The sequence below is a fragment of the Geotrypetes seraphini genome, chromosome 3 (genome assembly GCF_902459505.1).
Source record: "Geotrypetes seraphini chromosome 3, aGeoSer1.1, whole genome shotgun sequence".
In the NCBI taxonomy this organism is placed as follows: Eukaryota; Metazoa; Chordata; class Amphibia; order Gymnophiona; family Dermophiidae; genus Geotrypetes; species Geotrypetes seraphini.
The window spans coordinates 335,967,324-335,990,238 of NC_047086.1; the positions used below are offsets into that span (position 1 = coordinate 335,967,324).

The following is a 22,915-nucleotide window of genomic DNA, read 5'->3' on the forward strand; positions in this document are numbered from 1 at the left end:
AGCATAAGGGGGTGCATCTGTCGTGATGATCTTGTGATGAGGGGGTAAGTGGAAAAGGAGACCTCTGGATAGATTGGAGGAGGTCATCCACCATTGAAGTGACTGCAGAAGAGATGATGTCACAGATATATGTCGTGAGAGACGATCTGTTGCTTGAGACTACTGAGAAGCAAGAGTTCACTGAGGAGTCCAAAGATGTAGCCTTGCCAATGGTGTCACATGGACAATGGAAGCCATGTGGCCTAGAAGAACAATCAGGTGTCTGGCAGAGATGGAGTGAAGAGGAAGCAGTTGCTGACACAGACATACGAGAGCTTGAAGGCAATCTGGAGAAAGAAAGGCTCTCATGAGGGTGGTGTCTTGGATTGCCCCAATGAACCATAGACGTTGAGTCAGAATGAGATGTGATTTGGGGAAGCTGACTTCGAATCCTATAGCCTGAAGAAAAGAAATGGTCTGAGATGTTGCTTGGACCGCTTCCTCAGATGACAGAGTCTTGATCAACCAGTCATCTAAACTAAACTAAATTTTAAGTTTATATACCGCATCCTCTCCATAGAGACACAGCTCAGCATGGTTTATAGGAACTTTAAAATAAGGAAGGAAAAACATAATAAGAATTAGTTATTATAAAGAGGGTAGAGAGATTTACATTTTTGAGAATAGCCAAGTTTTCAGATGCTTTCGGAATAATTGGAGGGAGCCCAGATTCTGCAGCAGGGCAGGAAGGTTATTCCAAAGCTCAGTGAATTTGAAGAAAAGAGATTTCCCTAATTTTCCTGGATAGATGATACCTTTTAGCGAGGGGAAAGATAGTTCAAGTTTTTGGGTGGATCTGGTAGTGTCAGGTCTTGAAGAGTTCTAGAATAGTGAAATTAGGGGAGGAAGAGTGCCATGTAGGATCTTGAATGTTAGGCAGGCATATTTAAAGTGCACCCTAGAAATTACTGGAAGCCAGTGAAGTTTTGATAGAAGCAAGGAAACATGATCAAATTTACTTTTTGTGAAGATCAATCTAGCCGCAGTGTTCTGAATCCGCTGAAGTCTTTGAAGACTTCTTGGTTAGACTTAGATAGAATGAGTTACAATAGTCCAATCTGGAAAGAATGATTGATTGTACAAGGACAGCAAAATGTTGTTAGTGGAAGCAGGATCTCACTTTTCTCAACATGTGGAGACTAAAGAAACATTTTTTTTTTTACCAGAGAGTTGAGATGGTCATTAAAAGAGAGTGTAGAGTCAATAATGATGCCCAAAACATTGCTTGAGAATTCAATCTGCAGTGTGGGACCAGAAGGTAAAGAAATGAGCGTGGGTAGCTGATCTAATTTTGGGCCAAGCCAGAGAAGTTTTGTTTTGGACTCATTTAGCTTCATTTGTACAGTGAGGGCCCAGGATTGGAGTTTCATTATGCATGCTATTATATTCTCAGTGAGTTTAGTAAGGTTCGAATCTATCTCAAGAAGGACAAGGATATCATCTGCGTATGTATATAATGTTTCAGAGGGAGATAGATGGAAGTTTCAGAGAAGACATATAGATGTTGAAAAGAATAGGGGACAGAGGTGATCCCTGTGGGATTCCACATAATGGTTTCCAAGGAGAAGACATGGTGCCATTCATGTTAACAGTGTAAGAGTGGAATCGCAAAAATTTTGAGTCTAAGATTGTGGAGTCAATGCCTATCTCGGAAAGATGGTAAATTAGAATATCGTGGTGCACAACATCAAAGCCCGCAGATAGATTGAATTGTAATAGGACAGCAAACTTGTTACAAGACTGTAGTTGTTGAGCCTTTGAAATTAATGAGGCCAGTAAGGATTCGGTGCTGACATTGGGTCTGAAACCATATTGGCTAGGTAAGAGAATGGAGAATCTCTCTAAATAAGAGGAGAGCTGAGTAGATACGATAGCCTCTAGCATTTTGGTCAGGAGAAGAATATTTGCTATAGGGCAATAGCTAGATGATGAGGATGGGTCTAGGTCGGCTTTTTTCAGTAATGGGGTCAGGGCAATGTGACCCATTTCTGTGGAAAAAAGGCCTGATAGTAAGGCTGAGTTTATGAGTCTGGTGAGAGATGAAATGGTCTGCATGGGAATTTTCTTTTATAGGTAAGAAAGAAACGGGTCTAGGGCCCATTTGCAGGATCTTAATTTGTGTCACAGTTTAGAAACCTGGGCTTCGGATACCTGCTCAAAGACCGTCCAGGATCTGTCTACTGGGATAGGGTTAGTATTGCAGGGCACCAGACAGTTGTAAGTCACTGCTGATGAAAAAGAGCTTCTTATAGTGGTAACTTTTTCATTGAAGAATTTTGCTAGGTCGTCTGCTGCTGGAGAGGAGATGAGTCGTTTTTAGAGGTTAAAGAACGCCAGATGTTAAATAATGTACTGCTCTGGTTATTGGATCTGGTGATTTTATCACTGTAAAAATTCTTCCTTGCTTTTTTTTTAGTACTGTATTGTAGAACTTAATACTGTCCCTCCAGTACTGTCTATCCACAGGGGATTTTGATCTTTTCCATTTACGCTCCAGTACTCGGCATTTCTGCTTCAGTTCTCTGTGGTACGGAAGATACCAGGGGGCCTTACGGGAGTAGGAGACAGTTTTAGTAGATAGATGAACCAGAAAGCAGTAGGTAGTCTCAGAGAGGTTTACCCAGTTGTGCCAGTTGGTTTCTGGGGCAACAAGTTTAGGACAGAGGGAAAACTGGTTAAGAAATTGGGTCCAGAATGTTCACTCACAATTTTTTTGCGGAAGGTAATAGATTTTGTGGCACGGGGTTGAACTCCAAGGTGAGACATGAAAATGGGGAGACAGAAAGTACCTAGAAAGTGATCGGACCAGGGGACATGTTCCCAATGAACACCTTCGGCTAAAGTTTTGTAATCAGCAAGATCAAGGAAACTGATGATGTCCAGAGTGTGCCCCTTTTCATGGGTTGGGGAGGACTCAGGAAAGGGACAAGGAAAGACTTGAAAGCCATGCAAACAGAGAGATGCGGCCACCACTATCAGGCACTTCATGAAGTCTCTAGAAAATACCAGGCCGAAGGGAAGAACCTTGTACTGGTAATGACATTGATTGATTTGAAACCAGAGGTACTTCCTGGAAGCCAGATAAATTGGAATATAGGTGTAGGCTTGCTTGAGGTCCAGAGAACATAGCCAATCGTTCTGATTGAGGAGAGGATAAAGCAGGGCGAGAGATAACATCCTGAATTTCTCCTTGAGAAGAAATTTGTTGAGAGCTCTGAGATCCAGGATGGGTCTTAGTCCTCCGGTCTTCTTGGGAACTAAGAAGTAACGAGAGTAGAATCCCTGCCGCTGCTGAGAGGGAGGAACTTCCTTGATAGCATTCAGCAGGAGAAGGGATTGAACCTCCTGAAGAAGAAGGCAGGACAGTGCAGGGTCCAAAGCAGACTCTCTTAGAGGAAGGTATAATGGAAGGGTGTGGAAATTGAGAGCATAACCCTGACAAATGATGTTGAGGACCCAGAGATCTGATGTTATGAGCTCCCAGCGAGCTATGTAAAATTGAAGATGGCCTCTGATGGGCTGATGCAAAGTCTGTAGAATGGTGACGTTGGCTATGCTCTGAAGGAACATGTCAAAAAGGCTGAGGAGCCTTCTGAGGAGCAGGCTGTTGCTTTTGCTGCTGCTGACGTGGTTGTTGCTGTCTGTCTCCTTGTTTGAGGCAAAACAGGAGCTGTGGATTTTGCAGCAAATCTTTGATAGGAAGATTGTGGCTTGAAAGGACGAGCAGAAGGTTTCTCTTTGGGTTTCACCAGAATGTCCCATCGGATTTCATGCGTGGAAAATTTCTGGATAGTAGGATGAGTAGAGTCACCAAAAAGTTTGTTCCCCAGACAAGGAGCATTGGGCCAACCTGTCCCAATGATTAACGTCCAGTTCAGAGACTCAAAGCCAGGCTAGACGTCTCATGGCAAATGACATTGCTGCTGCCCGGGAAGTGAGTTCAAAAGTGTCATAAATGGAAGGAATCATATACTTATGAAGCCACAGCAGGTCAGCCATGAAGAGTTGAAAAGCAGAAAGCTTACATTCTGGTAGGTATTTTTGGAACGCAGCAACTTCCTTGATCAGATGTTTCATGTAGAGAGAGAAATGAAATGTGTATTTACCAGACTGGTTGGCAAACATAGCATTTTGGAAGAGTCGTTTGTCAAACCGGTCCATGGTCTTGCCCTCTCTGCCAGGAGGGACACAGGCGTACACACTAGTCCTCAAGGATTTCTTTAAGGTAGATTCAATGAGGAGAAACTCACGAGGAAGCTGGGCTTTATCAAAACTTGGAATACCCTATACAAAGAGTCCAACTTACGAAGAGCCACTGGAATGGTAAGTGGCGCTTCCAAATTTTTGTAAAAGGTCCCCCATAGAATGTCATGAATAGGGAGCCTGAGGAGTTCCTTAGGTGGCTGATCATAATCTAAAGCATCTAGAAACTCCTTAGACCATTTAGAGTCAGCTTGAAGAGGAATAGACAGGTCTCAGACATTTCTCTCAAAAATTTAGAAAACGAAGATTTCTCAGTCAAAACAGGAAGCTCTTGAGAAAGTTGGTGAAGAGAATCCTCCTCTGAAGAGCATCATGGTTGGATAGAACAGGCTCTGGATCTGAATCATCCTCTCTTCTACCTTCCAAAATATTTAGATCAATGCTGTCTTGTTAAAATGTTTATTTTATTTTTATTTTTCCTCTAACTCTACTTTTCACTTCTCTATTACCCTCCAGGTACTTTAGTTAGATTGTGAGCCTTCGGGACAGTAAGGGAATTTTCCAAGTACCTTTCTTATTTCTAATCTTAATGTATATTTTCTGTAAACCGCTTAGAACCTAACGGATGTAGCGGTATATAAGAAATAAATTACATTACATTACATCTCAGGCCGTTCGACGCCGAGGAAGAGGCACCAAAGGTTGAAGGTGTTTCAACTTCTGTAATACTTTTCCCGACCTCACCGGCGTCAAGTCAGGAGATGTCTGAGTTGAAAAAGACCGGTGCTGGTGACTGGTAGGTGTCGGTTCCTGGTCAAGCAGTGACGGCACCAATGGAGATTCCACTACTGGCTCAATGTCGAAGGCTCAGACTGGACTGGCACCGGTGGAGTTGATGTCGACATGGGAAAAACTTGAGTCGGGAGCAGAATTTATAACTGGTCCTGTAACTCATCCCTAAGCAACTCCTGAATCTGTTGCTTCAAAGTATGCACCGGTACTGCTGGCTTCTTTGCCGGTATCTTTGGTGTGGTTCTACTCTCCAGCGATGAGGAGGCCCAAGTCGAGGCACTCACCGAAATTGGAGCGGAACATTTTTTGGGTTTACTCGAGGTTGGCAGGACTTGGCTTACTGCTGCTTTGACCTGAGGCCCAAAGGGGGTAGAGGAAGGCTTCTTAGCCAGCTTACCCACTGTGAGTTGCAACACCGGAGTTAACGTTGGTGGTTCCACCCTTGGTGTCGTCTTGGTCGGTGCGGTCTTGGGTGTTGCAGACGGTGTTGGTGATGAACTTGGTTCCGTGTCCATTGCGGTGCAGAATAGTAGTCTTTGCTGAAGTATTCGATTTTTTAGAGTGCGTTTCTGAAGGAAAGAGCAACAGGAGCAAGAGTCCGACATTGCAAGCACCAGCGGTGAAGGTTGGTTAACGAAATGGCCCGAGTACAGCGACCGCATTTTTTGAAACCCGTCGACGGCTGGGACATGGATGGGAAGACAACCATTGACAAATCTAACTCTATGGCGAAAAGAGTCTATAAGGCCCAAGTGGGCAGAGCCTGCGATGGGAAAATAAAATAAAAAATACTGTGTTTTTTTTTAAGAACGATAAAAAAGAAACAAATTATGACAAAAAAAGTCACATTCTGTGAGAGCGGGAAGGCAAGAGAAGAAAAATAAACTTCAACAGAAGCTGAAGCGCGTCTTACTAGCTCTGTGGAAACTAGAAAACTGAGGGACCACGCAACCACGTCGGGCAGGAAGGCACTCGCGCATGCGCGGTTCAGGCTATTGCGAACTTTCTAAAGTCTTAAAGTGGTGATGCACTTTTAAAGTGGTCCGTACCGGGGCTCCTTCGGTGACGTCACCCATACGTGAGAATATACTGCCTACTTGTCCTGGGATAATTTATTTATTTATTTATTAAATGCCATGGTCAGAATTTAAAATGCTCACCACCGCAGCTACATATTTGGCCATAATAATCTGGCATTCTGTGACAGGCTTCTTATTTCCAGATGCTATAAGATCTAATTTCTCCCTGGGGATTAGTCTCCTTTTGGAACATGAAATAAATTGGATTATTGTTCAGCCCTGAAAATCTATCCATTCATTTGTCTGATGGTATTTGTCTGATGGTATTCAAAGAAGTAGTATGTAAGATTTTATAAATAAAAGGCCTAATACTCAAAAGGAAATAGCTAGATAGCTCCTGCAGCTTTCTGGATATTCCCCTTAGTTGCAATTACCCACTCATATTCAGTGTCAGTATTTAAACAGTGCCATTGAATATCATTACAGATTGCCTCGGCACTATCTAGATGTTGCCAAGGTAGAACTGGGGCACACAATAGTAGAACTGGAAGTTAGCAGCAATATTTAGTCCACTAACTTGATAACTACCCAGATAAAGACAGGAAAGCAAAAAAGCTGTCCTAACTTTGTCCTGTTAGCTATCTGGATTAGAGGTCTCTGGACATTGGCACTGAATGTTTGATTATCTGGACATTGGCACTGAATGTAAGATTAGGTTCTTATGTTTGTTAAACTTTTTCTGTTAATCTCAGGAGACCATACATTAGAAGTTCAATCTAAACCTGTGAACTAGGTCTTGCAGAAGTGTGATACTCACAGCTTTCAGCACTTTCCACATTGCCAGTGGAGTATAGTGCCCTCTTCAGTTTTGTCCCAAAGCAATCAATCACCACTGGAATAAAACACAAAGAAGAAGGGGTAGGGGGTACTTCCCCGCTGACATTATATAGTTCTGATCAGCAGCTTATAAAAGAACAATTCGTAATAAACATGAAAACATGCAAAACATAGCAGCAATAAAGCGCACTTACTTACCTGCAACAGGTGTTATCCAGGGACAGCAGGCAGATATTCTCACACATGTATTAGCTTGTTTCTCTTTGGTAATGAGATATGTTTCTACGGGGTTCTTGTTGGCCTCTAGCTGTGCTGTTGTATTGGCGTGTGTTTCAAAAATTTAATACAAATTTGTATTAAAAAAAAACAAAACAAAAACTGTGTTGAGGCTCCATGTCAGAAAGGAATGATGCAGTGGGGGTTTTAAATGGAGCACTCCTCTTAGAAATCTGATTATGTCTGGATGAGCTGTAATTGAAAAGGAACCATTGTGCACCCGTAAACATGAGAGACCTGCCACTTGAACCTTGAGGGATCTATCGCAAGCCCTTTTTCCAATCCAGCTTGTAGAAAGGCAAGGACCACCAGAATTTGAGCTCGTTAGTGGCTCCACCTGGTCTCCCTTGCACTATTGTTGAAAAGGCTTCCAAACCTTGGCATTGGCAACCATAGTAGAGGGCTTTTTAGCCCACAATAGAGTGGCAATGACTACATCTGAATAGCCTATTTGAACTAGGGCCTTGCACTCAACAGCCACACTGTAAGACCAAAGCACTGGGGATTATCCATGGAAACTGGTCCCTGATTGAGAAGACCACAATGAAGAGGAAGCTTCAGACCCGTCTCACTGAAGATGTACAAGATCTTAATACCACGGACAGTGAAGCCAGTCAGGGGCCACTAAAATCAATGACTCGACCTACCATGGGCCAAGGTGGAAAGATGTAAACGAGATATTGGTTTGGCCAGGGCTGAACTAACATGTCCAGCCCCAAGCTTCCTGGCTTTACTCTTCTACTGAAGAAGCGTGTGACTTTCAAATTCTTGACAGAAGTCACCAAGGCCAAGGCCATTACTGGTCTGCCCCAATGATGCACAATGAGCTGGAATGCCTTTTGAGAGAGGTGGCCACTCCCCTGGCTCTAGGACTTGGACATTTTCTACTCCAGCCACGTGGGCAGCAGAGAGAGCTGAAGGTACACTTCCACAGACCAGAAGAGCATCTGCATTTTCAGACACAAGGGTGCCCCCTGACGCTGCATTGTCGGGAAACACTCTTACCGCTCTTCCAGAGCTCGTAATACTAGCCAAATTGCTCGAAGCTCTAGATAGTTTATGGACCACCTCTTTTCAATGTGTGCCCACTGGCCCTGGATGGAGCAGTCTTCACAATGAGCTTCCCAGCTGAAAAGTCTGGCATCAGTCGTGAGAGTCACCCACTCCGAAATTTGAAGAGGAGTGCCCCTCAACAAGGAGTTTACCTGAAGTCACTAGCATAAGCTGCTTATCACTGTCCCTGTCCATGGGAACTGCATATGATAAGAATGACGTTACAGGGACCACTGAGACAGGATAGTCTCCTGTAAGGGGTCGCATAGGCACTCTAGCCCAGGAAACAACCTCTAAAGGCTGCCATGGAGCCCAACTCCCGAAGGTAGTGCCAGGCTTTGGGGGTCAGAGGTGCTAAGAGATACAAGATTTGTTTCTGGAGCTTCTGTTTGCATGGTTTGGGAAGACAAACGTGGCCTGGGCCATGTCAAACTGAATTCCTAGATATTCCAAAGTCTGAGTTGGTTCCAGACGGCTCTTCCTGAAGTTGACTATAAAGTCCAACTTTTGCAGGAAAGCCACAACCTTCTGCACTGCTTATTCACACTCCTGCTTGGATGGAACTCCGATGAGCCAATTGTCCAAACAGGAGTATACTTGGACTTCCATTTAATGGAGATGAGCCGCCACCACCATTACTTTGGTGAAAGTGTGTGTGTGTGTGGGTCACCAATCTGAAGGGAAGGGCTGCAAACTGGAAATGCTCCTAGAGAACATGAAATCTCAGATATTTCCTGTGTCCCAGAAAGATGGGAATATGTATATATGCCTCTGTCAAATCCAGAGATGCTAGGAATTCTTCTGGAGCCACTACCAAAATGACTGAAAAGGCTGTTTCCATGTGGAAATGTAGACTGTTAAAAATTGCATTGACTGCCTTGAGATACAAGATGGGCCTCCAATCCTCTGTGCCTTTCTTGGGCATGATGAAGTATAAAAAGTATCTGCCCAATTCCGATTGCCTTATCTGTTGGGGACAGATAAGGCATATGGGAACAGACTTAAAGATCTCAATCTGTATATTTTGGAGGAAAAGTGGGAGAGGGGAGATATGATAGAGTCGTTTAAATACCTACATAATATAAATGTGCATGAATCGAGTCTTTTTCATTTGAAAGGAAACTCTGCAATGAGAGGGCATAGGATGAAGTTAAGAGGTGATAGGCTCTAGAGTAATCTGAGGAAATACTTTTTTTAAAGGAATGGGTAGCAGATGTGTGGAACAATCTCCCGGAAAAGGTGGTGGAAGCAGACTGTGTCTGAATTCAAGAGGGTCTGGGATAGGCATGTGGGATCTCTTACAGAAAGAAAGAGATAATGGTTACTGTGGATGTGCAGACTAGATGGGCCATTTGGCCTTTATCTTTCTATGTTTCTATGTGAATGTCTAAGAGCTACTGAAGCATGGCTCAAACCTTGGCCTCTTTTTCTGGCCTCCCAGCTGGAGAATCTAGAAACAAATCTTGGGGGGGGGGGGGGGGGGCGGGAAATAAAATAACTATCTTGTGAGCCTCTCATATAATGTCCAGCAACCAATGATCTAAGGAAATCTTTTCCCACTTCCTCAGAAACGCTGACAACCGCCTCCCAATGTGTGAAGGTGTGGCTCCAAGTTTGGCATCATTGGAGCTTTTAGGAGGAAGGGTTGACGAGACCCAGAGGTCTACTGGCGTTTGGGATTGCTATAGTGCTGTACCCTTGGAAAAATCTCTGGACAAAGGTGCTTGAGTTACTTTGGCGAAACTAGTGGGAGGAACGAAAATTACTTTGACTCCCCCTGGGGGGGGCGGCAAGGTCTGCTGTTCAGTAGTGACTTAGGGCAGCAATCTGCTACACTTGTCATGAGTTTGTTTAGGTCCTTGCTAAAAAGCATCTGTCTTTTGAAGGACAGCCTGCTTAAAGTTGCTTTACTACTGAGTCGCCACATAATCCACTCCTTCTAACACTAGCTGGCAGACATCCTCCTCCAGAGGGCTCCTGTCACAGTCTTGAGTGACAGGCCCGTGAAGCAAATGACACAGGCACTGCTGCTTTGATGCCCAAAGAAAGCACATTCAAACTGTTTCTTCAAGACCATGTCCACTCTGCAATCCTGTGCATACTTTAGCATCACTCCTCCTTCACTAGGGAGGGCTGTTTCTTTGGTGACTTGAGCCACCGAAGAGTCCACCTTTGGCTGAGCAAACAGCTGCCAAAACTCCAAGGCCATGGGGTAAAGTCTGGCCATAGCTTTTGCCACCTTTAAAAAGCCTTCTGGGGGGTCAACCACTGTGATGTCCAGATATGCTGGAAAAAAGGAGGTCTGAGTACTGGAGTGGCTCATGACTGTACACTGAGAAGTGGAAGGTTGTATTTCTAATTTCAATTCCTGGACTGCATCTGCAATAAAATGATGGACTGAAACTGACTTGGAGGGGTCATCACCCTGATCGAGGGCCACAGAGGTATCCTTCTTGAAGGAACCAGAGTCATCCAGAACTGAGCCAGTGCCCTGGGATAAAAGAGGCATGTAATCTGACTTCCAACTCAGCCAGTCTGGGTCTGATGGTTGCTGGCACAGGCACTGAGAACTGTATCATTTGCCCCTGGAAGTGAAGACACTCCTTGAAAACATTGTGGCGTTCTGTCTGTGCAGCATGGCCCGGGTCTGTTAAAAATTCTAAGGAAAACCCTTGCACAGGGGCAATAACTGACCCCTGATGGATCTCTGGCATGGCTTTTGTTGGTTCCACGGTCTCCACATGCTGGCATTTCATGTTGTCACCTGTTTCAGATGCCGGGTAGGAATTTCTTCCCATCGCTTGGACCCAGTTTGGTTCCCCAGCCCTGGAAGACATGCATAGGGCTAAGACTGAAGCTCGCCTGAAACCATGGCACGTGGTGCATGGACATTCCTCTGCTGGCAATCCGGCGCAAATGACACATGAATTCATGTTAGCACATCCTGAGGAGTCCATCCCTGTTGATTTTTATAAAAATTGAGGAGTTTTGAGGCAGATAGAGGCTTCAGAAAAAAAGACTATTTAAAATCCAAGATGGCTGCTGCCACAAAAATTGTGCCAAAAATTGGCCCATTGAGATTTTATTAAAAAACAAACAAAAAAAAAAACACCACGGAAATGAGGGTTTTGGAGGTGGGAGACCTGAACTCTATACTCAGAAACCCTCAAAAATGACTTTTATAGACCCCCCCCCCCCCCCGATTTTTCCCATAGGAAATAATGAGGTAGTACTTACAGTTCTGTACAGTGCCTGCCTGTCAGCCTTCCCTGTAGCTGAAGTGAATGGAAAGGAATTTCCACCTGAGAAACTTCTCCAAACCTTGCTAGTTGGAGTGACCATGACCAAGATCTCCACCCCCACGAAACCTTGAAAGGTATCAGGGGCAGGAAATACATAGCTGGTACTCTGATTCCCTGAGGGTTCTTACATAGGGCACCCTCAGCCTGCGCTTAAGCCTCTGAAAAATTCACAGAGTAAGCTGGCTCCCAAGGAAACTAACCCCGAGCCCTGAAGTGGCACACAGCAGGTTAGCTCCACAGATCCACTCAAATGATTGCCATGCAAGCTGCAATCTGACATCACGGAACCTGCGTCCTTTCCCAGGCAGAGAACCCCTAAGTAAGGGGTCTCAGGGCATTGAAGCCACTGAAAAAGCAAACTTTTGATGACAGAAAGAAATATTAAGTAAAGCAGATCAGAAACACCTCTACACGGTTCACTTAGGAAAAACTGAACAGGGCACTATACTCCATTGGCAATGTAGATGGTGCTTAAAACTAAAAGTATCACACTTCTGCAAGACTTAGTTCAACCATAACAACGAAAGATTAGGTTCTTAACTTTGTTAATCTTCTTTCTTGTAAATCCTCCCTTTATTCTGGGACCAGTGGGTTTATGAATCCCTTGCTGCCAGGTACTGTAGGAAGCCTCAGATTCTTGAAGTCTGAACTCCCCCCTATGCTAGCACATCCTGGAGCATGCCCCTTAAACACCAGTCAGTCTTCAAGCAGCCAGGAACATCTACAGAAGATAATAAACAAGAGAGAGAGGGAAAGAAGGGGAACTCCCTGACAAACAAATCAATTCTGTCATATTAGCATATGCAAAACAGCAACAATGAAAACCAGAAAACAGGTAATGAAATCTGAACGACAAAAACAGTGCTATAGGAAGACACAGCCTGCACTGTCAGAAGGCGGCGCTAAACCAGGTACCCCCTCAAATTTAGTGCTAGATCCAATCAGATCAGTGGTTCCCAAATCTGTCCTGGAGGACCCCTAGCCAGTCAGGTTTACAAGATATCCCTAATGAATATGCATGAGAGAGATTTGCATACCTGTCACTTCCATTATATGTAAATCTCTCTCATGCATTTTCATTAAGGATATCTTGAAAACCTGACTGGCTGGGGGGTCCCCCAGGACAGGTTTGGGAACCACTGAATCAGATGGCACTCTTATAAAGGCTGGTCTGAAACTTAAATCCAGTTTAACAGTACGTCAAGGCAGGTGATCAGCGAATCAGGCATACATAGGGCGGGTTCCCGGAATAAAGGGAGGAATTATAAGAAAAAAGATTAGCAAAGGTAAGAACCCAATCTTCCATTCTTATACAATCCCCCTTTATTCTGGGACCAGTGGGATGTAACAGAGCAGTCCCGAAAACATCAGGGTGGGACTGATGAGCTCACTGCCAAAACCAAGGAACCAAAAGTGGCATCCTGCTTGGCTGCCACATCAAGCCTGTAAAACTTGATGAATGTGTGTAAGGAGGACTACATAGCAGCCCTACAAATCTCATCCGGTGACACTGCCGAAGACTCGGCCCAGGAGGAAGAAACCCCTGGTAGAATGAGCCCGCACCCCGAGGAGAGGCTTCTTTTCTGCCGCTACATAAGCTGCAGAAATGGCCGTTCAAATCCTTCTCGAAATGGTAGCCTTAGAGGCAGACTTGCCCTTGGGAGCAGGACCCACCAGGACTAACAGGTAGTCTGAGACACGAAACTCGTTAGTGACCTCCAAATACCGCAGCAAATACCAAGGACTGCTGCACCAGGTCCTGGGCCTTTGAACAGGAAGGAACAAACGTCAAAAGTCGAACTTCCTGATTAACCTGGCAGACAGAAACCACTTTCAGAAGGAAGGAAGGAACTGTATGCAAGAGCACCGCAGTATCCATAATACACAAGAAAGGATCCCGACAAGAGTGAGCTTGAAGCTCCAAAACTCTCTTAGCTGATGTGACAGCCACAAGGAATACCATTTTGATGATGAGAGCCATCAAGGACACCTGCTCCAGAGGCTCATAAGGCAGGCAAAGCCAGGGAGCTGAGAACCACATTCAGATTCCACGTCGGACAAGAGAGGCAGGAAACATAGAATACGGACCTCGTCTGGATGAACTGCCAAAGGTCCCCTCAAGGCAATATGGCCCAGGCAGAACAGACCTGCAATCTGATCCTGTAGGGAAGCTACTGCAGAAACTCCAACACCTGAGAAACAGAGGGAGAGGAAGGATCTTCCTGACTGCTGGTGCACCATGCCTGGTAGCACTGCCAAGTTTTCATGTAGGCTGCCACAGTGGACTGTTTGCTGTGAAACAACATAGCTATCACAACAGTAGAATAGTACCGGGCCATCAAGGCCGCGTGCTGAAGAGCCATGCCGTAAGACCAAAGTGGTCTGGGACCTGCAGAGCGGTCAGCCCCTGTGTAAGGAGACAAGGGTGACAGGGCAAACGCAGCCCCTGGCCCCACTGGAGCCAAACCAGGTTGGCATACTACAGCCACCTCAACTAATCGGGAGCCACCAAGATCACTGGTTCCCCATGCTCTGCTATGTGACTCAATAGATGCCCTATTATGGGCCACGGAGGGAAGGCGTAGAGAAGACCCTCCTGTGGCCAGGACTGCACCATAGCATCCAGGCTGTTGCTGCCAGTCTCTCAACTGTAAAGCCGATCAGCCTTCTTGTTCACCAAGAGATTGAACACTGGTGCTCCCCATTGGTACTCTCCAGGAGACCACTCTTCAGGGTCCGTCTGACGACTGAGAAAGTCTGCCTAAACATTGTCTACACCTGTGACATGAGCCGTGGACAGCGCTACCAGGTGTCTCCACCCAGCAAAAGAGCAACCACGCCTCCAAGTTCAGGGAGAGACTCCTCGTGCCCCCCTGCCAGTTGATATAAGCCACCACTGTGGAATTTTCCAAGAACACTCGGACAGCTTGATGACAGAGACAACCCTGGAAATGCTGGAGGGCCAGACGAATCGCCCTCAGTTCCAGATGATTGATCAACCACTTGTGCTCCGAGGGCGCTCACCGGCTCCTGCACTGGAACAGACATACAGACTGCCCCTAGCTGGAGAGACTCACGTCCATTGAGAGTCACCAAAGTCTAGAGTGGAAGGCCTCTGGCCAGAGATAAGGGATGTAACCATCATGCCATGCTGCTGCGTGCCACCACTGTCCAAGACAGGAGGACAAACAATGGGTTCCACTTCAGATTCCATCGGGACAACAAAGCCTTCTGTAAAGGATGCAGTCTGGTTCTGTCCCGGAGAACTACATCGATCATCACCATGATCCTCAGGACCCGGAGATACTGCTAGGCATCAGGGTTTGAGTGGCCAGAAGGTCCCTCATGACTTTCTGAATCTTCTCTTGACGGGATGCGGGAAGGAACACTTTTTTCTGTCCCGTGTGAAAGCGGACCCCCAGGTACTCCCAAGCCTGGGTGGACTCCAAGTGACTCTTCTGAAATCTGATCACCCAGCTCAGACGTTGCAGCAAGTGAACCACCTGCTGAACCGCCTAGATCTCCTCGGCCAGAGAGAGAGCTCTGATCAGCCAATTGTCTACATATGGATGGCCCAGGACCCCCAGAGAGTGGAGATGACCTGCCACTACCACCATCACCTTGGTGAAGGTCCTGAGCATCATCGCCAATCTGAAGGGAAGAGCTGCAAACTGAAAGTGCTGCTCCAGGATGTGAAACCACAGAAACTTCCTGTGTGTCAGAAAAATGAGGATATGACGATATGCTTCCATGAGATCCAAGGAGGCCAGAAACTCCTCCGGCGCCACTGAAGCAATGACAGAACACACCATCTCCATGCGGAAGCAGGGCACCTTCAGTGTTGTATTAACCACTTTGAGATTCAGGATCAGTCTCCAATCTTCAGAGCCTTTCTTTGGAATGATGAAGTATATAGAGTATCTCCCTGAGCCCAAGTCGCCCTCTGGCACGAGTTTGATTGCTGAAAGATCCTACAATCTGCGGACTGTGATCTGCACCTAAAGCACCTTCTCGGGGCGGCCTGCAGGGGAATCTAGAAAGTACTTGGAGAGAGGACGGAGAAACTCCAATTTGAGCCCGTCGAGGAGTACCTTCAAAACCCAGTGGTCGGAAATGATGGTCTCCCATTCCACCAGGAGGGCCAACCCGTCCCCTGATGCACGGGAGAAGGGACAGGGGCCTGGTGTCAGAACTGTTTCTTAAGGGGGCTGCTGGACATCTATTTGAGGACTGCTGATGGCCCAACCCCCCAAAATGGGGCCCAGAAAATGAAGGGTCTCTCTGCCCTGAGGAGGGAGGACCGGAGTACTGATGAGGACGTCAAAACAGACAAAAATTAGAATGCCTCAAACTCCTGGTGGGACGTGACCTGTTTCTGGGTAAAGCCCTGGGTTTGTATACTTGCCATAAGGCCATCTAGACCCTGGCCAAACATGAGCTGTCCCTTAAAGGGCAACTTGCTCAAGGTGGCCTTAGATGAGGAGTCCCCAGACTACTGCCTGATCCACAGCATTCTCCGGGTGGACACTGAATAAATGTCCAGCTTGGTGAAAACTTTCAATACGTCATATAAGGCATCAGCCATATAATCCACCCCAGAGATGAGAAAGTCCAAATCACGCAGCACCACAGTGTCAGGGTCATGGAGTAGTTTGGAATGGTACACCCGAGCAACAAAGTTGTCGTCGCCTTGACACTGACTGCGGCAAGATCAAAAAGACATTTAAGGATAAAATCCAAATGTCTGTCTTGAACATCTTCATCAGTAGGGAGGGAAGTATGCTTGGTGACCTAAGTCACAGCTGAATCCACCTTCAGAGAAGCAAAGTGCTTGGTAAAACTGACTGTCATGGGATAAAGACTCACCAAAGACCCTCCAAGTTATCCCAAATCTCAGACAGGATACAAATCTCATAGGGGTTATCAGGAAAGGAGGCAGTTAGCAGTTCTGATTACTCATGAGAGAACATTCCGCCTGAACCAGCTGCAGCTTTAATTCCTGCAGAGATTCTGTAACGAGGTTCTCCAGATGAGCAGGATTGAAGAACCTGTGTACTGTGGGATCGTCAGCCAGGTCCCGGGACCCACAAGGACCTGATTGCGGAGCGCCGCCAGAGTTGCCACATCTGCAGGTACTGCCGAACCTCCCTGTGAAAGCAGAGGGATCAAGAGAATGCCCGACAATAGCGGGCATCGCCCTTTTCAACTCTAAGATCCCCGCCGGGGAACAAAGTTAAAGACTTGAGTCCAGTGGAGGCGTAGTTCCCATGGACGGCCAGACGCCATTGGGGTGGCCACAGGCATGGACTTAACTAAGTATGCCTGATAGAACATATTCACAAATTCCGGGGGGGGGGGAGGAGGGGGAGGGGGGGAGGAGGGGGGAAATCTCCCGCAGCGAGAGTGGCCCTGTGTGCCTCAGATTTAGAGTGCTTGGAAGACTTATAAGATACTTGCATTTCGCCAATACGCTGCCAACTCTCTCCCGAGAGCCCCCAGATGCGATTTTTGCAGAAATTAAGGCAGAAGGCTCAAGTAGGGTCTCCCTAGAGGTGGAAGATACTTCATCCCATCACAGGCCACAGTGCATGTGGAACACGGATGTGCATCTGATAACCATCCGCCGTAAATGAGGCATGAATCCATCCCATATCGACCTGGGGAGGCCATCTATGAAGTCTGGAGCAAAAACAAAAGCTTCTAACTATAAAAAATACAGATTTATTCAAATCAGGAAAAATCCAATATGGCTGCAGTGGATGCCGATTTTGCACTAAAATAGCCCGGAAAAGGAACAGGAACTCCTAAAAAATGGTGATTTGGGGATTTTAAAGGTGGGGGAGGGGGAGGGCATGCAGAGAAACCATCTAAAAATCCATTTTTAAGACCCCCCCAAATCGCTAAAACAGGTTGTTTCATTGTTCTGAATGGGAGAAACTGCAGGCAATCCTGGAACAGCATGTAGTGAGATCTAAAGCCTCAGGAAGCTGGAAAGTTGGATTTCAAGTCTTTTGACTGCCCCAGCAGCCTGACCACCATGGCAAGTGACCCCTGCCACCCTCAGTTACATCGCACAACCACTTGGTGGAGGCACGCAGTCCGGCTCCAATCCCGGTCGCGCCTCCACTGAACCGCTCAGCCTGTGCTACACTTACTAGCAGATGAACCTGAGATGAGCTAGCTCCTGATCCCAGAGCCCCGATTTGACCTGCAGGCTGTCCAGGGGGCTTGCTGAAGCACACGTAACCCCACTAGAATCCGAAATTCTCCAACAGTCTGTGATCTCCCACCCCAAAATATCTCCGCAGGGAACCTCCATAGCACGAGGGCAAACTCGAAGGAAATATTGAAAAAAATACTGAAAACTAGCAAAAGAAACACGAGCAGAAGAGATAAGATCCTACAGGCTGGCTTCTAGGAAAGCAAGACTGGTCTCCGAGGGGCATGTTCCAGGATATGCTAGCAGAGGGAGGAGTTAAGACTTCAATCATCTGAGGCTTCCTACAGTGCCTGGCGGCAAGGGATGCATAAACCCACTGGTCCAGAATAAAGGGGAATTGTACAAGAACCGGCATCTTATATAAATATTTGCTGAAGCTGAATATTGGCTGGACATAAAACAAACTGAATAACCCTAAGCCAGCACCCTATGGAAATAAAAGAATAGAGCTCTAATAGCGACACTTATGATTTTTCTGTACTATCATATGTCTGTAACAAGCTTCTGAGAGTTATCCTTTCTTCATCAGATTGATGATCACAGGAACTTCTAGATCATCCAGAACTGGCCCCTAACAGGACTATGACAACATGAGCTTTGATTTCCAATTAACAGGGTTCTCTCTCCTTCTTCCTCAGTTTAGTTCTCTCCAACCCCCACCCCCCACCCCTCCCCCAATTCTCCAGCTCAACTACTATATTAACAATCCTTCAGTCAGGGAACAAGGAGTATGGCTTACTCAAAACGATGGACCATTCACATCAAGTATGACGACAATAAGGCATCACATGGTAGTTTTCTGTCAGTTTATCCCAGATCCCTATCCTGGAACCTAATATCACTGACCAGGAGCCTTTATGAACTTGTTTCCTTTTCCCATAGTATCTAGAGTGGAAGTTGGAGGCAGCAGCTGGCTTTGACCCAGTACCCTTAAAGAAAACCAAACAAACAAACTCTAGGCATAACTTTATTAACACAAGAGTGGGACTCCATTTTTCATAGTTTCCACATGATATCACTACAGCAACTCCACTCAGTCAAGGAAAAGCCAGACTCAGGAATCCAGTTCAAATTTGTTGCATGACATTAAGCAAAACTGTCACCAAACTGTCACCAAACTTCAATGGTTTCCACTAACTGTTGGTTTATTGTAAAAGAGAATACAATAAGCAGAAAATCTTACAGTCATTTCCCCACCAAAACATTCCGAAGCAAGTTGAGCAGAATCAAATGGTTTTACTTCGGCATCATTAAAGAGGTACCTAGGAGAGAGGGCAATATGCTTAAATCAGTCATGTGTATTATGTGGTGTTTTGTAGTCTATGCACAATACATGGATAGTCATTTACCTTAAAGCTACTGCTTGATACAAATGAAACTTACTTTAATCTACATGTTTAAAAAAAAAAATAGAGGAGAGGTGGAAAACTAACAGAAACAAATGTTCATAGGTCTGCATTTTACCAGTAAGTTAAATATGACAGCTAAAAGTGTCAAAAATTGATTCCTATACAGGGATAGCAGAGATTGGCCAATCATGAGACCAGCATATTTCTTTAGTGAAGTCTTTCTTTTGACCTCTCAATTTTAAAATCCAATCTTTCCCCAAAATAACACAGAGAATAGAAATATGCATGCACTCATAAAAGCAAACTAGCATAACCACACCAGTGTCTATTTTAATTTGATGCTTCATCATTTAAACTATGAATAAGAAAGCAAATTAAGACCTTAATATGAGGGTTGATTGAAAAGAAATTAGACTGCCTCTGTTTTTCTTTCCAAGAAGTAGACATAGCAATGCTGTGCTGGTTCTTGTAAAGCTCATACACTGACATTTCTCAACCTGCAGTTGGACTGCCAGAGTCTTCATTGTTGGGTCACAGTGAGAGGAAGAACTTCGCACATTTCATCATGGAACATGAGGAAGACATTGTCTGTGAGAGTACACCAGATGTATGTGATTGTTTTACCACCATATGCTTGCTTTAACATTTCAAGAGTTTCATTACTGCTCTTTCCAAGTTTAACAAAAAATTCAATCACACATCTCATTACTTTTCAATCGGCCAGTGTATATACTAAAGCTTGCAGTGTATTTATTATATTTAATCTTACATAAGACAAGAGGTTTTTTTATGCTGAGCCAATCTCTATCATTACACAGGATTGTAGCTTAAAATTCAAATATTTTTAACTATGCTTTTGAAACAAAAACATTTTATGTAAAAAAATTAGCTTCAGTTGAGTGTTCTTCAAAACCAGTGAACCAACTTTTGTCAAATGTAGTAGTATAGCTTCCAGTTTCTGCAGTGATGTGAAAGCAGCAATGCTCATGAGGTCTTGTCTGTTTCCTTATAAAATTGTGTTGGAAGTCCCAACTCCCCCCACCCCATATACTTGAAGGGAGCGTCAGGATATTAGAGATAAATCAGGAAAACTAATTAAAGAGATACATGTTGCCAAATCCCAGGTGGGGAACGTGGAGACCCCATCCAAGATGTAGATAGACAATACCAGAAAAGCAGGCCCCACAATGAAAGCGCAAGAGGAAGAGGACTTGAAATTACTCCTGCAAGAAACAAGGGAGGTCTAAAATAGGGATTGAGGAGAAAGTGATGGAATGGTTGGAGGAGAAACTAGAGTTTTTTGTGCAATGGTAGGTGAATGTTACGAACTATGCTGTAGCTTTGAAGACCTTTGGGAGGAGGACGCAGCAGTCGTTAAATGATTACAGCAAGAGGTGCACTGGCTCAAAGAATGGCAATATTAGGATCTTCAGCATACCAGAGGGAGTGCTTCCAGATCACCAGTGCTTAGTAACTGAATACAATCTTTCCTTCAAAAATAGCCTGCCCAAGCTATGAAACAGAGCAGGCCCAATGGAAGACATTGTCATGACTGGCCCTGGGGAAGTGGCCATGAGCTATTATTGTGAAGATGTTGAGTTTTCAGGAGGAAGACTGTGTGATACTGGAAGCTCACAAGATGCGCACGGCAGATTATAAAACATGGAAGATTTAAATTTACCTGGCTCTCAGCAAGGACACAATAAGGAAGCCCTTCAAAAGCACAGAAGCACCATGCTGTGAGTGGATTTGTGAACTAGTATTGGTTTCTAGCATCCCTGATGTTGTTGGAAATTGGGAAGAGATTATTAAAATCACCCAAGAAGATGGACAAGCTTGTGGAAAAATAGTACAGCATGCAACACCACTAACAGAATCCTAGAGATGGACAAGGAAGGAGTTCCCTCATGAATGAGACACAACCAAACAGTTTTGGAGGTAGTTAGGCTCAGAAGTTAGAAACCAAAGTGGTGACCTGGATTAGAAATTGGTTGACTGACAGATGACAGAGTGGTGGTAAATGGAATTTGTTCGGAGGAAAGAAAGGTGAGTAATGGCGTGCCTCTGGGATTTGTACTGGGGCCCATTCTGTTCAATATATTTGTGAATGATATTTCTTAAAGATTCGAAGGGAAAGTGTGTCTTTTTACAGATGACATGAAGATTTGCAACAGAGTGGGCACACCAGAAGGAATAAAAGAACATCAGAAGAGATCTGCGAAAGTTACAAGAATGGCCTAATTGCTAGCAGTTAAAATTTAATGCAAAGAAGTGCGGAGTGATACACTTAGGGAGTAAAAAACTAAAGGAGATGTATATGCTAGGGGATGAGTAGCTGATATGCTTGGACTGGGAGAGGGACCTTGGATGATAGTGTCGGAGGATTTCAAGGCTGCAAAACTACGACATAGCCAGAAGGATGTTGGGTTGCATAGAGGGAAATTGCCAGCAGAAAAAGTGAGGTGTTAATGCCCCTGAACAAGTAGCTGGGTGAGGCCCCACTTAGAATTTTGTGTACAGTTCTGGAGGCCATATCTTACTAAGCATGTAAGAAAATTTGAAGCGGTCCAGAAGAAGGTGATGAAAATGATACTGGGATTGCTCCAAGATATATATGAGAATAGGCTTGAATACCTGAATATGAATATCCTAGAGCAGGGGTCTCCAAAGTATGGCCAGCGATATGATTTTATCTGGCACGCAGAAGAATTGTGTGGAAATGTGCCAAATGGACTAATTTTCCAATGAGAATCCGTAAAAAAAAACCCCAAAAACATGGAGTATTGATAGATTTCAAATGCATTAATTAAAATTGTGTTCAAAATACAGTCAAACTTCAGTTTGCGAGTAACGCGGTTTGCGAGTGTTTTGCAAGATGAGCAAACTCGCAAACCGAGCATTGACTTGGTATGTGAGCATGTCACCGCACCCTGGGAACCGGCTTCTCTCCTCCTGCGTGGCCCACCCCCAAACTCTTACCTCCATCGGACACGCAGTAACCCAAAGGACATACGCGTGCATGTGCAAAAACAGCCTGCCACTGATCTTCTATGCTGGGCTGCTATGGGGCCTTGAGCATCTGCGCATGCTCAAGGCCTTCTGGCTCTCACCCTCTCTGAGATTCTCATGAGATTCTCAGATTCATGAGAATCTCGGAGAGGGTGGGAGCCAGAAGGCCTTGAGCATGCACAGATGCTCAAGGGCCCATAGCAGCCCAGCAAAGAAGATCAGCAGCGAGTCCTACCCGAAGATGTTCAGCCCAAACAATGGCAGCTGCCCCTCCATCTGGCTTGTCCTGCTGCTGGGGCATTGAGGAGAGAACGCTGTGTGCCCAAGCTCGGGTGCGGCGGGAGGTGGGGAGAATCATGTACGAGATGGGGAGAATCATGTGATGCGCACGCGCCCACCCTTTCTTCCTCTGCACTGCCTCTTCGTACCTTTCCAGGTGTTCCGGGTAAGAGTTTGAGGGTGGGCCAAGGGGGGGGGAGAAGGCGGTTCCTGGAGTGGTGGAAGTGAGCAGCACCAGTGACCTCGGGGGGGGGGGGAGAGGGGAGGCGGGTGTCTGTTTTTGGGATGTGGAACGAATCATCCGAGTTTCCCTTACTTCCTATGGGGAAACTTGCTTTGATATACGAATACTTTGGTTTACGAGCATGCTTCTGGAACAAATTATGCTCGCAAACCAAGGTTCCATTGTATACTGATATTCCATATTATGTTAATATTAATATCATTCACAACTTTATTTAATACTGAATCGTAATTGTATACTTTGCGGTATTTCTTCGTACTTGTTCGGCCTCAATCGACAGTGTCAATTTGCGG

At 45.4% G+C, this 22,915-nt stretch overlaps 1 protein-coding gene across 8 annotated transcripts in view; it reads right to left on the reverse strand.

Moving 5' to 3' along the window:
• USP34 (ubiquitin specific peptidase 34) overlaps positions 1–22,915 on the reverse strand; it is a 1,084,964-nt gene that overhangs the window by 203,074 nt on the left and 858,975 nt on the right. For all 8 annotated transcript variants that reach the window (XM_033939082.1, XM_033939080.1, XM_033939079.1 and 5 more), the window contains one exon: positions 18,925–19,003. In XM_033939082.1, coding sequence (XP_033794973.1) covers positions 18,925–19,003 — 79 coding nt within the window. The remainder of the gene's footprint in view (positions 1–18,924; positions 19,004–22,915) is intronic.